We start from the raw sequence: 14,444 nt of genomic DNA, 5'->3' as shown, positions 1-14,444 counted from the left end.
CACTTCTGCATCCACCCCTGATCCTTCTACTTCTTTTGGAGCCCTGCAGCCCCAGCCCTCTGTGCATTTAAGAGCTTAATTCCTGTTTTTTCCAAGGGATAGGAAGTGCTAAAAGTCTCTGTGAGCTGTTTTGATCTCTCCACCCTGTAACTGTGGGAATGTGGCAGGGAGGTGAACCCATGGAGCACTTGGCACCCTCCCGGGGAGCCCCAAAAGGCAGGAAAGGCCTCTGCCTTGCTTTTATCATCCCAGCCTTCTCCATCTCTCTCCATCCCTCTGTCCTCCTTGGCCTGACCTGCTCCAATGAATTATTCAGGCACGCAGCAGTTGCTATAGGGCCTGTCCTGAATAACAACAGTGGTTATTTTTATCCCTAACTCTTGTTACCTTGCAGGCAGGAGCGAGGGGGCCCTGCCAGCTCCCAGCAGGAGGAAAACCACAGTGATCCATGGGCTGGGATTCATTCTGACTACTTAAATATAGGTGAGATCTTGTGCAATCCACATATATGTGTCTGAATCCCACTCTGGCACCGCTCTGTGCTGGGCTCACAGGGTGCTTCGCATCCATATTTTATTTTTCCATCCATATTTTATCTGCAGTGGAGCACACAGGCTGTGTCCATGGCTGGATTTATTAGTCTGTCTGCTGCAGGAAGAGGAAAACTGTCCCAGAGGTGAAATCTTATGGCAGGCTCTGCCAATTTAAATAGGATAAATCATATTTTGTTCTGGGACTTACACAGGCTGATTCCTCCAGCCAGTTTATATCCTCATGGCTGGTGTGCCCAGTTAAATATCTTTATATTATCTATCTACATCTATATCTATATCTATATCTATATCTATATCTATATCTATATCTATATCTATATCTATATCTATATCTATATCATCTATATCTATATCTATATCTATATCTATATCTATATTTAATATCTTTACACATAAATATAATAGATAATATAAATAGATAAAATACATAATATAAATATGTATATAATAAAAAAATCTTTATCTACATATATCTCTATCTCTGTGGCAGGGGCAGAGTTTTTCTCTGTTCACTCTGTGCTTCCTCCACTCATGAAAACAAGGAATGTCCAGAAAATCAGGGGGAAGGGGTAGATTTGAGGAGCATCTGTAGGGAAATAGGTGTTGCTGAGTGTGCACAGGTGGGGAGGGTATTCCAGCTACAGGGAGCATCTCTGGAGCTGGGAGAGAAACTTGAGACATGACAGGGGGAAAAAATAGGGAAAATAAAAAGCAAAAGGAAAATAAAAAGAAAAAGGAAAAGAAAAAGGAAAGGGGGAAAAAAAGAAAAATGAAAAAAGAAAAAAACAATACAGCAAGAGAGCACAAGATCCTTCATTCCTGCCAACCTGCCAGACTTAATACTCCATAAAATTATTCCAGGGAAGGGCCCAAAGGCCTAAAAGGGAAACTCTTGAACTTTCACTTTGATTCACAACAACGTGAAAAAAAATCTCTCTTAAGTGGGACAAATACCCAGGACTTGAGCCACATGTATCCTGAACTGGCCACAGTGTTACCAGCAACATTTCCAAGGATCGACCTGATCCAGGCGCACAAAGAGAAAATGGGAAACAGGGCAGAGGCTGTTTCCTGCTCCTCTTCCGAAGCATGAATTGCAGCTGCTCCCTCTGGAGAGGTCAGGCACTGGGAATGTTGTGCCTCAGCGTTTGCACAGCCCAACAGACCCTGGGTGAATATTTATTTCCAGTATTTCCCTGGATAAACTGCTGTTAGCTCCAGTATCCAGGGAACATGCCAAGCTTGGGTGCCCAGTGTGCCCTGCTGATCGAAATATTTTTGTCAAGCTTTTTATTCTTTTTCTATTTTTAAACAGAGTTTAGATAAAGGTTTTTAAGGGATACCAACATGCTGTTTTAAGGGGGAGCAGAGGTTTCCCTGTACCCAGGCAGCAGCACTGTCTCCACTTCCCCTTTGATTTCTGCCTACAAAAACCTCTCAGAAGACTTAATGGGGCCTTGGAAAAAGGAGGGAGAGAGACTTGAAACATGAGCAGACAGTGATGGAACAAAGGGTGCCCACGGACAGGTTTAAATTAGATTTTGGGAAGAAATTATTGGCTGTGAGGGTGGGGAGGCCCTGGCACAGGTTGCCCAGAGAAGCTGTGGCTGCCCCATCCCTGGAACTGTTCAAGGCCAGGTTGGACGGGGCTTGGAGCAACCTGGGATAGTGGGAGGTGGCCCTGCAGGGGGTTGGAATGGGATGAGCTTTTAAGTTTCCTTCCAACCCAAACCATTCTGTGATTCTAAGACACACCCAAAATCACCTTTGTCATTACAAATACAACAGGACTTGTCGCTTTTGTGTGTTCACTCCCAAGCTCCTGAAGTCACATCGGGCCGTGTTAAAGGGAAAAGAGACCCCCACGCAGCCTGTATGGGGAGAATATACCCGGAAATGGCGCTCTCCAAAATATATTACTAAAAAACCCGCCAAAACCTATTTTTTGTTGGGGTTTTATTTGTTTGTTTGTTATTTTGTTTCTTTTTTTTTTTTTTTTTTTTGTAGTGTTGTTGTTGTTTTCGGGTTAGCGCTTTTTTTATTTTATTTTTTTTCCTTAAATAAAGTAGGATTTTCAGGCGGTCGGTAACTTCCAAGAGCAGGGGCCGGATCCTCAGGACCGAGCGGGGACCTCCCGGTTGCCCCGGTCCCAGTTCCCCCGCCCCGAGCCGCGGGACACCGCGGCCCGTCGTCCCGCCCCCCACTCTCTGATAGGCTGTCGCTCCTGTCCATCACTCCCCCACGGACTCTTCCGCTGTTCCATTGGCTGGTGCGTGGCGGTGTCGACCAATCAGCAGCGCCGCGGGGCGGGAGCGGGGCGGATTTCCCGCGTGGTGGCGGGAAAGGGCCCGTGTTTGGCGCCAAACGGGAGCGCGGCGCTTGTATTGGGGGGGTGAAGATCGGGGCTCTCCCATTGCGGGGTAGGGTCGCGGGGCTGCGGGGCCAGCCCGGCTCCCCTCGGTTATCAACGCCTTCCCCTGTAGCAGCGGCAGCAGCAGAAGCAGCGGCGGCGGCGGAATCCTTCCCCGAGCGGCCACAGCATGGCGGCGCCGGCGGGCGGGCTGGAGGATGCGGAGCTGCGCGAGGCGCAGCGCGACTACCTCGATTTCCTGGATGATGAGGTGAGACGAGCTGGGAGACGCGGGTGCTGCATCCCCTCTGTGCCCTTTGGGGCTGGGAGCCACCTGGTCCGTGTGCGCCCCCCCCCCCCCCCTCCCCCCCCATATGTACCCCTCGGGGATGGGGAACACCTGGTCCCTTTGCCTCCACCTATAGACTCCCCCAGGATCAGGGAGCACCTGGTCCCTTTGCCCCTTGAACCCCTGAGATTGGGCAGCACTTAGTCTCAATGCTCTCCCCACCCACAATATGTACCTCTGGGGGGTGGGGAACACCTGACCCCTCTATAGGCCCCCCAGCATTAGGGAGCACCTGGTTCCTATGCCCCTTCCAATATGTAGTCCCGGGGATGGGGAGCACCTGGTCCCTATGCCCCCCCACCCCCTTGAATCCTCGGGGTTGGGAAGCACTTGGTGCTTATGTCCCCCAACCCCCTTGAACCCCTGAGATTGGGCAGCACTTGATCCCTATGTCCCCCCCTGCCCCTAATATGTACTCCCGGGGGGGTTAGAGAGTACCTGGTCCCTGTGCACCTCCCCCCCGCCAAATATTGTCCCCCCGGTGTTGGGGAGCATTTGGTCCCTGTGCCCTTCACCCTCCCCTTCATCCCCCCCAGGGGTTGGGCAGTATCTGGTCCCTGTGCCCCCCCTTCATCCCCACATTTACCTCTGGGGATGGGGGATCCCTTGGTCCCTGTGTTGCCATGTCAGGGAATAAAGGGAGTCAAGCTGAGCAGGAATCGCTCCTGGGGGGTGTCTCACACAGGCGGGAATGCAAAGTGAGTTGGTTTTTTTGTGTCTTTCCCCCGCTGCCACTTGCAGGAAGACCAAGGGATTTACCAAGGCAAGGTCCGGGACATGATCAGTGACAACCAGTGCCGGCTCCTCGTCAACATCAACGACCTGCGGCGGAAGAACGAGAGGAGAGCCAACAGGTGGGGCTGGGCAGGGGGGACACCTACCTGAGAGGTAGCTCCAGCTCTGGTTTTGCAGGTCCGTTGTGGCAGGGAAGGGCCAAACTTTGTCCTGTGCACCAGATCCCGTGGAAAAGGTGCACCTGCTCTTTCCCCCCACGAGACCCATCCCTTCCAAGCTTGTAAACTTAGAATTTTGGCAAAAAGCTTTTGCAGCAAACTGGAGGTGGTTGTATGATATAAATCATGGAATGACTGGGGTTCGGACATTAAAGCTCATCTGGTTCCAACCTCCCTGCCATGGGCAGGGACACCTTATACTAGACCAACCTGGCCTTGGACACTTCCAGGATTGGGACAGCCACAATTTCTCTGGGCAACCTTTCCAGGGCATCACCACCCTCCCAGGGAAGAATTTCTTTCCAATATCCCATGTAACCCTGTCCTGTCTCAGTGGGAAGCCATTCCCCCTTGTTCTGTCCCTCCAGGCCTTTGTCCAAAGTAAGTTCCTCTCCACCTCCCTTGGAGCCCCTTTAGGCACTGTAAGGGGCTCTAAGGTCTCCTTGGAACCTTCTCTTCTCTAGGCAGGACACCCACAGCTCCCTCAGCCTTGTTTAGGATGCTTAGGGATATTTTTGATCAGGCTTGCCCATGGGACATATGAACTTTCCCAGATGTGCTTGGATTTGTTCATCTTCTGAATGTGGTGCCAGTGGACCTCACACAGAGCTGTGATGGACTTTAAGGTGTTTCCCTACTTGTGGAGCACGTGGGGGAAATGGGACAAGTGCTGAGGAGGAGGGCAGGAGGGGCTGATCCATCTGCATTGTCACCTCCCTGTGTTGCAGGCTCTTGAACCATGCCTTTGAGGAGCTGATGGCCTTCCAGCGGGCCCTGAAGGATTTTGTTGCCTCCGTGGATGCCACCTACGCCAAGCAGTACGAGGACTTCTACATCGGGCTGGAGGGCAGCTTTGGCTCCAAGCACGTGTCCCCACGGACACTGACGGCCTCTTTCCTCAGCTGCATCGTCTGCGTGGAGGGCATCGTGACAAAGTGTGAGACTGGGGGACAACCCAGGGCTGGTGGGACCAGGTGTTTGCTGTGGAAGAGCTGGAGCCCTCCAGGAGTCATGGTGTGGAGAGGGGCTTTTGAGAAGGACGTCTAGTGACAGGACAAGGGGGGATGGCATTATACTGAAAGAGGGTAGATTTAGATTGGATCTTAGGAAGAAATTCTTCCGTATGAGGGTGGCGAGGCCTTTGCCCAGAGGTCTTTCAGGTCCCTTCCAACCCAAGCCTTCTGTGATTCTGTGTCCTGACACTCTGGACCAGGGAACAGGGGACTTGGCTTGGGTTGGTCTTTGAGCTCAGCAAATCCTGTCCATGGTTGACAGGGGATTGTGACCCACGTGCAGTTTAGTGTTGGAGATTCTGTTGGGGACTCTCTGCTGACAGAAGGGAGGGACATCCCAGCCTCTAACTCTTCTGTTTTCCAACCTCAGGCTCTCTGGTTCGTCCAAAGATTGTCCGGAGTGTCCATTATTGCCCAGCCACCAAGAAGACAATTGAGCGCCGATACACGGACATGACGTCCCTGGATGCCTTCCCATCCAGTGCCATCTACCCTACCAAGGTGAGAGGAACTAGCCTTGTGGGAAGCATCAGCAGGTTCCTCTGGGGAGAATGTGTCAGCTAGTGAAGCCCAGCCTTCAGTTCTGCTAAAACAGCCCTTTCCAGCAGTCATGTGTGTGTTGGGTGATGCCTGTCTTCCTCCTGCTTACCTGACTCACTTCTTCTCCCTGCGCTCCTGAAAAGTGGTGCTAATCTTTTTATTGGGGTTCCTGCTTTTTAGGATGAAGAGAACAACCCCCTGGAGACAGAGTTTGGCCTCTCAGTCTACAAGGACCACCAGACCATCACCATCCAGGAGATGCCTGAGAAGGCCCCAGCAGGGCAGCTGCCACGCTCGGTGGATGTGGTTCTGGATGATGACCTGGTGGACAAAGTGAAGCCTGGGGACCGTATCCAGGTGGTGGGGACATACCGCTGTCTGCCAGGGAAGAAAGGGGGATACACCTCGGGGACTTTCAGGTGAGCCTTCTTTGGGCTTCAGCCCTCCCACCCTGTTTGGTCGGGTCACACCTCTGGAAGGTGAGACCTAGGACAGCCAGGTGGCCACCACTGAGCCGGGGCAAACAGTGGCTTGAATCACTTGGGAGTGGTTTGCACCTTGATCCTTGAGCATCAGCCTCAGAATCACAGAATATTCTGCATTGGAAGAGACCCACGAGGATCACTGAGTCCAGCTCCTGGCCCTGCACAGGACAGGCCCAACAATCCCGCCAAGAGTGTTGTCTAAACACTTCTTGAGCTCTGTCTTAGGGCCATGGCTTAGGGCCATGAGCACTGCCCTGGGGAGACTGTGCCATGCCCAACAACTCTCTGGGTGAAGAACCTTTTCCCAATATCCAGCCTAAACCTCCCCTGACACAGCTCCAACCATTCTCTCAGATCCTGTCTCTGGTCACAGAGCAGAGGGCAGTGTCTACTGACTAGTCACATTGACTTCCCAGTTGTGAGGAAGCTGCAGCCTATGATGAGGTCTCCCCTCACAGTGTGTAGCTGTGACTTCCAGCTGTGCCCAGAGGGGGTTGGATGCTCTTAAAGATGCTTCTCTGATGGCACAGCACAGTCAGATCGAGGGGGCTACAGCTCTTGAAGCTTCCCACCCCCCTCCAGGGCTTCCTAGAGCAAGTGGAAGTTCTCTGGGGTCTTTGTGGAGTTTGCAGACCTGACCACAGCTGTGTCCCTTCTCCAGGACTATCCTCATCGCCTGCCACGTGAAGCAGATGAGCAAAGACGTGCGGCCTCTCTACTCTGCTGCTGATGTGGCCAAGATCAAGAGATTCAGCAAGAGCCGCTCCAAGGTATTTGGGTCTCACATCTGGAAGGCAGGCTTGTGTCTGGGCATGAAGTTTTGGCCAGAGCAGCTTGGCATGTGGCTAAGGAGGGTGTTGGGTTGCAAGTAACTCTTCAACCCTCTTGGCAACGTTGCTGCATTTTCCAGCTTGTTTTCTTTGAGTTTTCTGCTCAGGCTGTGACCAGATCTTGTTGTTTTTGTTGCTGCTTCTGTGCTGCTAGCAGGGCAGAGCATCCTTCCTGCTGGCAGCTCTGCTGTGTCATGACCCTGCCAGCTGGTTTCCAGGGAATTTCTGCTGCAGGAGAAGCACTTCTTTCTGCTTCAAACCCCAAACCAGAGCGAGATACTGCCCCAGCCTAGTCTTATGCTCAGAGCTTTGCTCTACAGTGTGTAGAGGAGCAATTGTTGCTCTCCCTGCTTTCAGTGCTTGCTTGGGTGACAGTGACGGGATGATCCAGGACTTCAGAAGAGTCCCACTGAAAGAAAACTCTGTCTAAAGGTCTTCTCCTTTCTAAATAATTTTCACCCGTGTGGCTCTGCGATAGGAATAAGCTGAAATTTGGGCTGAAATGTTCTATTGAAGTATTGCTTTGTTCTTACCTGCTGCAGTCCATGTGATGGGCCATGCTTTGCCTCTCCTGCCTTAGGATATCTTTGACCAGTTGGCCAGATCTCTGGCTCCCAGCATCCATGGGCACGAGTACATCAAGAAGGCCATTCTCTGCATGCTGCTTGGAGGGGTGGAGAAGATCCTGGAGAACGGGAGCCGCATCCGAGGAGACATCAACATCTTGCTGATAGGTCTGGAAGGGCTGGGCAAAGGCACCCTTGATTGGTGTCAGGGGGTGGAATGAAGGGACATTTCTAAGACTTAGTTTCATGGAGTAACTGGGGTTAGACAGGACCTCTGGAGGTTGCAGGTCTGGAGCCCTCAGCACAAGAAAGTTGTGGACTGTTAGAATGGGTCCAGAGGAGGCCACGGAGTTGCTCCCAGGGCTGGAGCCCCTCTGCACTGGAGACAGACTGGGAGAGCTGGGGGTGTTCAACCTGGAGAAAAGAAGGCTTTAGGGAGACCTTAGAGCCCCTTCCAGAGCCTAAAGGGGCTCCAGAAGAGCTGGAGAGGGACTTTGGACAAGGGCCTGGAGGGACAGGACAAGGGGGAATGGCTTTAAGCTGAAGGAGGACGAATTTAGATGAGATGTTGGGAAGGAATTGTTGGCTGTGAGGGTGGTGAGGCCCTGGCCCAGGTTGCCCAGAGAAGCTGTGGCTGCCCCATCCCTGGAAGTGTTCAAGGCCAGGTTAGACAGGGCTTGGAGCAGCCTGGTGTAGTGGAAGGTGTCCCTGACCATGGCAGGGTTTGGAACTGGATGATCTTTAAAGTTTCTTCCAACCCAAACCATTTTGTGATTCTAGAGGGTCCCACAACCTCTGTGGGCCACTATCCCAGTGTTGCCCACCCTCAAGGGCATTTCTTCTATCATCCAGTCAGAATTTCTTGTGTTCCAAGCTGTCCCCCTGGCCTCTTGACCCATCACTATCACCTCTCAAAATTCTGTCTCCATCTTCTATATTTCCTCCCATCCTCTTGATGATGGCAAGAAAACCATCTGATACCTTATTTTCTTCTGTCCCCGTTCCACTCCACCCGCCCGTGCTCTGAGCACCGCCAAACTAGACATGGCATCCAGGTGACATTCAGTTGTTATCTGGGTGATTATGTGGTTGTTAAAGGTGCTGTTCTCCATTTCAGGAGACCCTTCTGTGGCCAAGTCCCAGCTGCTGCGGTACGTGCTCAGCACAGCACCCCGGGCCATCCCCACCACGGGCAGGGGCTCCTCCGGCGTTGGCCTGACTGCTGCTGTCACCACGGACCCTGAGACCGGTGAGGAGCATCAGGGTGGTGCTTACTACCACCTGGGAGGGACTCTGTGAGATCCAGGGCTGCTGTTCTCCATGATCTGGGAGGTCTTTTCCAGCTTGAGTGATTTTATAACGTTCGTTCTGCAGTGGCACTTGTAGGACTTGCTCCACCCGGAAGCTTTATGGTGATGGTTGTGGTGTTTTGGGATATTTTCTTCACCTCTATTAGGTGGTGGTCTTCTTTACTCCTCTTCTACTTCGTGTCTCCCATGCCAGGGCTAGCAGCAGCCTGGATTTTTTCCTTCTTGTGGTCTTGTTCCTTATCCTAAGTGTCCTCTGTGCTGTCAAGTTGGGCAGGAGATGGGCAACCCTGAAGGTTGCTCCTTGAGGCTTACCCTCATCCCAAGGGTGGATGGGGATGGCAAGGCAGGTGTGTAGGGGCTGCTGGATGGTGACTGACCCTCCTTTCTCCCGCCCCATCCCAGGTGAGCGGCGCCTGGAGGCGGGAGCCATGGTGTTGGCCGACCGGGGCGTGGTGTGCATCGATGAGTTCGACAAGATGTCCGACATCGACCGCACGGCCATCCATGAGGTGATGGAGCAGGGCCGCGTCACCATCGCCAAGGCCGGGATCCAGGCTCGGCTCAACTCCCGCTGCAGCGTCCTGGCCGCCGCCAACCCCGTCTACGGCCGGGTGAGTGCTGCTGTCAGTCCTCCCCCTGGGGCAGGATGCTGGGGGGAGGCAGCTGGGAAAACCCAGCTTGGGTGACTTGGTTCTTACTGGGGTTGGGATCCATGGGACCTTGTCAGTTTGTTGTCTGTTTGTGCTCATGGCTCTCCTGGAGGGGAGAGGTCTCCTGCGGTTTCTCACCTCATCTTGATTCTGCCTGGGTGTCTGGGGCAGGGCACTGGACCCTCATCTTGGCGATGAGTCTCAGTCTTGGCGTCTGATCTGGGATCATGAAAAATACTTGTTTTCCTTGGAAATGAGAGCTACAGCCACCTTGCAGGATGGGGAAAAGCAGCTGTACCTGCTGCAGCAGGCTGGCCCTTCAGACCTAGCCAGAGGAGGTCCCTCCAGCCTCCCTGGCAGCCAGGACCAGCCCACGAGGGTCTCCTGTAACCCCTCACGTCCTTCCACAGTACGACCAGTACAAGACGCCCATGGAGAACATCGGCCTGCAGGACTCTCTGCTCTCCCGCTTCGACCTGCTCTTCATCGTGCTGGACCAGATGGACCCTGAGCAGGACAGGGAGATCTCGGACCACGTCCTGCGGATGCACCGCTACCGCAACCCCAACGAGCAGGACGGGGATGGTGAGTCCCTTGTAACCTTGGCTCGCTCCTGTCTCCCTCCTTGGTGGGTTGTCACCCCTTGGTGGCATCTCTTAGGGCTCAGCACCCCTGCCTTTGCAGGGGACTGGTTTTGGTGGCTTTCAGAATTTGTTCTGGAGATTAAAAGCCTGTTCTTTGTGACACTTCCCTCTCCAGCCATGCCGTTGGGCAGCTCTGTGGAGATCCTGGCCACGGATGACCCCGACTTCACGCAGGAGGAGGAGCAGGAGCTGCAGGTGTATGAGAAACACGATGACCTCCTGCACGGGCCCAACCGCCGCAAGTGAGTTCATCCCATGTCCCTTGGAGCTCTCCGGGGGTTTCCAGCACTGTGGGTTCATGGGTTTGGCTTGAGTATCCAGGCAGTGACTGATTGCCGTTGCCAGCGATGGTCCAGGGGGAGGTACGTGGGCAGGATGCCAAGGGAGCCTTGCTCTGGGCTTGATCTCTTGTGCCAGGAAAGTGGGGAACATCTGGAGCTGAATTCCCCACACACCTGGATGCCCCTGAAGGGTGGGGAAAAAAGTGGTTGGAAAGTCCATCCCCGCCTTGGAGAACACGGGCGTACGTGTGTTCCCACAGGGAGAAGATCGTCAGCATGCAGTTCATGAGGAAGTACATCCATGTAGCCAAGATGATCAAGCCCGTGCTGACCGAGGAGGCGGCGAGTTACATTGCGGAGGAGTATTCCCGCCTGCGCAGCCAGAGCCAGATGAACTCGGACATCGCCAGGGTGAGCCCTGGGAGCAGCTCCCTGCTGGGCCAGGAGGAGGGAAACTGAGGCACAGACTCCTCTGTGTCTTTTATTAGTGTTTCCCACCTTGCATGCTGTGGTGTGGGTCAGTCTCACAGAGACACCTCCCTCTCTCACCTCAGACCTCCCCCATCACGGCCCGGACCCTGGAGACCCTGATCCGCCTCTCCACAGCCCATGCCAAGGCCAGGATGAACAAGACTGTGGATCTGCAGGATGCTGAGGCAGCTTTGGAGCTGGTGCAGTTCGCCTACTTCAAAAAGGTGAGGGAAAGGTGTCCCTCTGCTCCTGGGGCATCTGGGAGTTTTCGTTAGAAAGGTTGGGCTTGGTGCAGGCTGAGCGCCCTGGGCTGCTGGTAGGACCTTTCCTGGACACAGTGTGGGATGAGGCCACCATGGTGGGATCTTGGGTCCTTGGGTTTGGTCCCCTAAAAGCAACTTGAGTGGAAAACAGGGCTCAGTCCATCCTGCCTTTGCCACACAGGTGCTGGAGAAGGAGAAGAAGCGCAGAAAGCCGGTGGAGGAGGACTCAGAGACTGAGAAGGAGGAGGATGAGGAGTCACAGCCCAAGGAGGAGCGCAGGACGAGGAGGTAGGAGCTAGAGCAAGGGAGGGACGTCATGCAAAGGGCATCAGCCCTTTCTGAGGTTGCCACAGGCAGTGCTGGCCTTGGGGAAATAATCCAGATTTTGCTGAGGCAGGTGGATTGTCGCCCCCAATTTGTAGTAGAGGGATATGATTATTTCATGGATAAGGAACTGACTGGATGGCCATGTCCAAAGATTTGAAGCACTGGCACGAGGTGCTCAGAAAAATCCCTGGAAATGTTCAAGACCAGGTTGGATGGGGCTTGGAGCAGCTTGGTCTACTGGAAGATGGCAGAAGGTTGGAACGAGATGAGCTTTAATGGCCCTTCCAACCCAAACCATTCTGTGATTCCATAACAGCCACAACCCTTGGGACTGGTACCAGCTGGGTCCTGTGCCATGGGCAAGGATCTGTGGCCAGAGGGTGGGTTACCTATGAGCCACAGGTACCCTGTGAGTTTCTGGGCAGACACCTCCAGAAGCTCAGGGCCTGGGCTCCTGAACTCCAGCTTTTACTGGGAGTTCAGCTGGAGCAGGGCTGACCTCCTGTCCCCTCTCCCAGGAGGAAGAAGGCACGCACAGAAGGTGAAGAAGGCTCCTACGACCCCTATGACTTCAGTGACGCCGAGGAGGAGATGCCACAGGGTAAGTCTCTGGGGTTTTGGTGGCACGGTGCAGCCACCATCCAGTGCCACAAATCCAGATGAACCTGTCTGTGTGGGACAGGGTTAGATGGGATATTGGGAAGAAAATCTTCCCTGTGAGAGTGGTGAGGCCCTGGCACAGGTTGCCCAGAGAAGCTGTGGCTGCCCCATCCCTGGAACTGTTCAAGGACAGATTTGACAGGGCTTGGAGCAACATGGTCTAGTGGAAGGTGTCCCTGCCCATGTCAGGGGGTTGGAATGAGATCTTTCAGGTCCCTTCCAACCCAAGACATTCTGTGATTGTATTGCTGTTTGATTCTTTTTCACCCACTTCCCAACTGCTGCAGAAATAGCAATACTGGGAGGCAGTTTGGTGTCACCCACCCCATCCTGAGGCCAAGAGCTTTTGCTGTCTGGGTGCTTGGACACCAGGCAGGGTGAAGGTAACTCTTCCTTCTGCTCCAGTTCAGGCACACACTCCGAAGACGCCCGAAGCCTCGGCTACTGGGGAAGGGAAGAAGGTGGAGCTGGCTGAGCCAAGGTGAGTGGGGGCTGGAAGAGGAGTCTATCCCTGCATGTCCACCCCTCTCAGTGGGTCCAAGCTGTTGTCCCATTTCTGGAGATGCATCTGTGGTGCTCTCAGCTCCAGTTTTGGCTTTCCTGATGAGTGCTGCTTCTGGAATGCGGAAGGGCTGAGGCATCCTGGGCTGGGGAGGAGGGGAAAGACACGTGTGTGGTCTCTAAGGGTGATAACTTCTCCTCTGACCAGATTGAAGGCATTCAAGGCTGCTCTCCTAGAGGTCTTCAAAGCTTCCCACGCCCAGTCTGTGGGTCTGAAGAACGTGATGGAGTCCATCAACCGTGACAACCCCGAGCCCTTCTCGCTGGCTGAGGTGAAGGGGGCCTTGGCCCACATGCAGGATGACAACCAGATCATGGTGTCTGATGACATTATCTTCTTAATCTGAGCCTCTGGGTGGAAGATCCCAAGTTTTTGTGGACTCTCAGTCTGGAGACTCTCTGTGTTCACCTTCAGCTCTCTCCTGAAACCTTCATCTGGCTGAGCTGGACTTTGGGGAGCTCAAGTCTCTGCACTTCCTTGCTGTGCACTGCTGGCACAAAAGAAGAACCAGGAGCTCTGGAAGCTGTTACTGTCTTCAGAGTGGAGCATTTGGGAAGGGGCTTGTTTCTGCAAAGAGATGAAAGGAAAAACCTAAGAGCAAACTATCAATGTTCTTGATGTATTGTTTTTAGCTTTGGTGGCTTTTTGGTGGATTTTTTTTTTTAATGAAAAAATCTGGATTTAGGAATCCAACATTTAGTAGTGGTGGTGAGAAGCAATGTGAGAGCTCCACTACTAGTGAAGCTTTTATTTTTCCCTTTTCTTCCCCAATTATATAGCCTAGATCTGCTTGTCTCACAAGGAAAGATGCCTAATGCTTGTGTTGTTGGTTCTGCTTTTCCCACCCATCTTGTGGACGATGATTCCTAGTGCTGGAGGGACAGGTGTGGTCTGACCTGCTCCATTGCCCATGGTCAGCTTGATTTCCAGATTTCACAACCCTGTTGGGAGTTTTGCCCCCAGGGAAGGACATGGGTGTTTGGAGTTGCCCTGGGAATGTGTCCCTGGCACAGATGGGTTCCATCTCCAGCTGCTCCTCCTTTCAGCCTGGAATCATTCCCTGGGGATGGCTTTCAAGAAAAGCTGACTCCACAGTGAGACCAGTCTTTGCTGCTTGTGATGCAGTGCTGCTGAAGGTTTGGGATTTTTTTTAATTTCTTTTTTCATCCTGGTGAGTTTGAGATGAAACTTTGGAGAAGCCCCTGAACAGCACTGGCTGTTTGCTGTTGTCCCCATCCCCAGACACCTGCACAGCTCATGTTCTCTTGTTTCTGGATGCCATAAATCTTAATTTGATAAATAAAAATGTCTATATTGTTTAATCCATGGCTTTCTACTTACTTGGATTTAAAATACCCACTTGTGGGGATACAGCTCTGCACCCTTCTGGGGACCTGTACTACTCTGCAAAGCCTTCAGGCAGCTGCCAGCCCCTTTTGGCTCAGGAATGGTCTTGGGAATGTCCATCCACCATGTGCCTTTGGCTTGGTGGGCCAAATACGTGCAGAAATTCCTGTGAGATGGATGGGCAATAAATGTGGGCAGCTCCTGTGTCTGCCCACCTGGAGCTCTGCATCTTGGCAGCATCTCAGTGTCCATGGGAGGGGGTTCCCTCATTTTTCTTCTGCAGACAGAC

At 53.1% G+C, this 14,444-nt stretch overlaps 1 protein-coding gene across 1 annotated transcript; it reads left to right on the top strand.

Annotated features, from left to right (window-relative positions):
- The first annotated feature begins 2,923 nt into the window (after positions 1-2,923).
- Positions 2,924-14,130, top strand: MCM3 (minichromosome maintenance complex component 3). The gene is made up of 17 exons (XM_032684355.1): positions 2,924-3,175; positions 3,995-4,107; positions 4,935-5,143; positions 5,590-5,720; positions 5,940-6,178; positions 6,906-7,014; positions 7,655-7,808; positions 8,758-8,889; positions 9,353-9,561; positions 10,011-10,185; positions 10,360-10,486; positions 10,786-10,936; positions 11,080-11,220; positions 11,441-11,547; positions 12,105-12,187; positions 12,652-12,727; positions 12,956-14,130. Exons 1-17 carry the CDS (start codon positions 3,095-3,097, stop codon positions 13,152-13,154), a joined length of 2,436 nt encoding a protein of 811 aa, XP_032540246.1. The 5' UTR covers positions 2,924-3,094; the 3' UTR covers positions 13,155-14,130.
- Positions 14,131-14,444: the final 314 nt, after the last annotated feature.

This window comes from Chiroxiphia lanceolata, chromosome 3, assembly GCF_009829145.1.
Source record: "Chiroxiphia lanceolata isolate bChiLan1 chromosome 3, bChiLan1.pri, whole genome shotgun sequence".
Lineage (NCBI taxonomy): Eukaryota > Metazoa > Chordata > Aves > Passeriformes > Pipridae > Chiroxiphia > Chiroxiphia lanceolata.
Note: the sequence above shows the minus strand (reverse complement) of the source record. Positions and strands in the feature narration are given on the sequence as shown.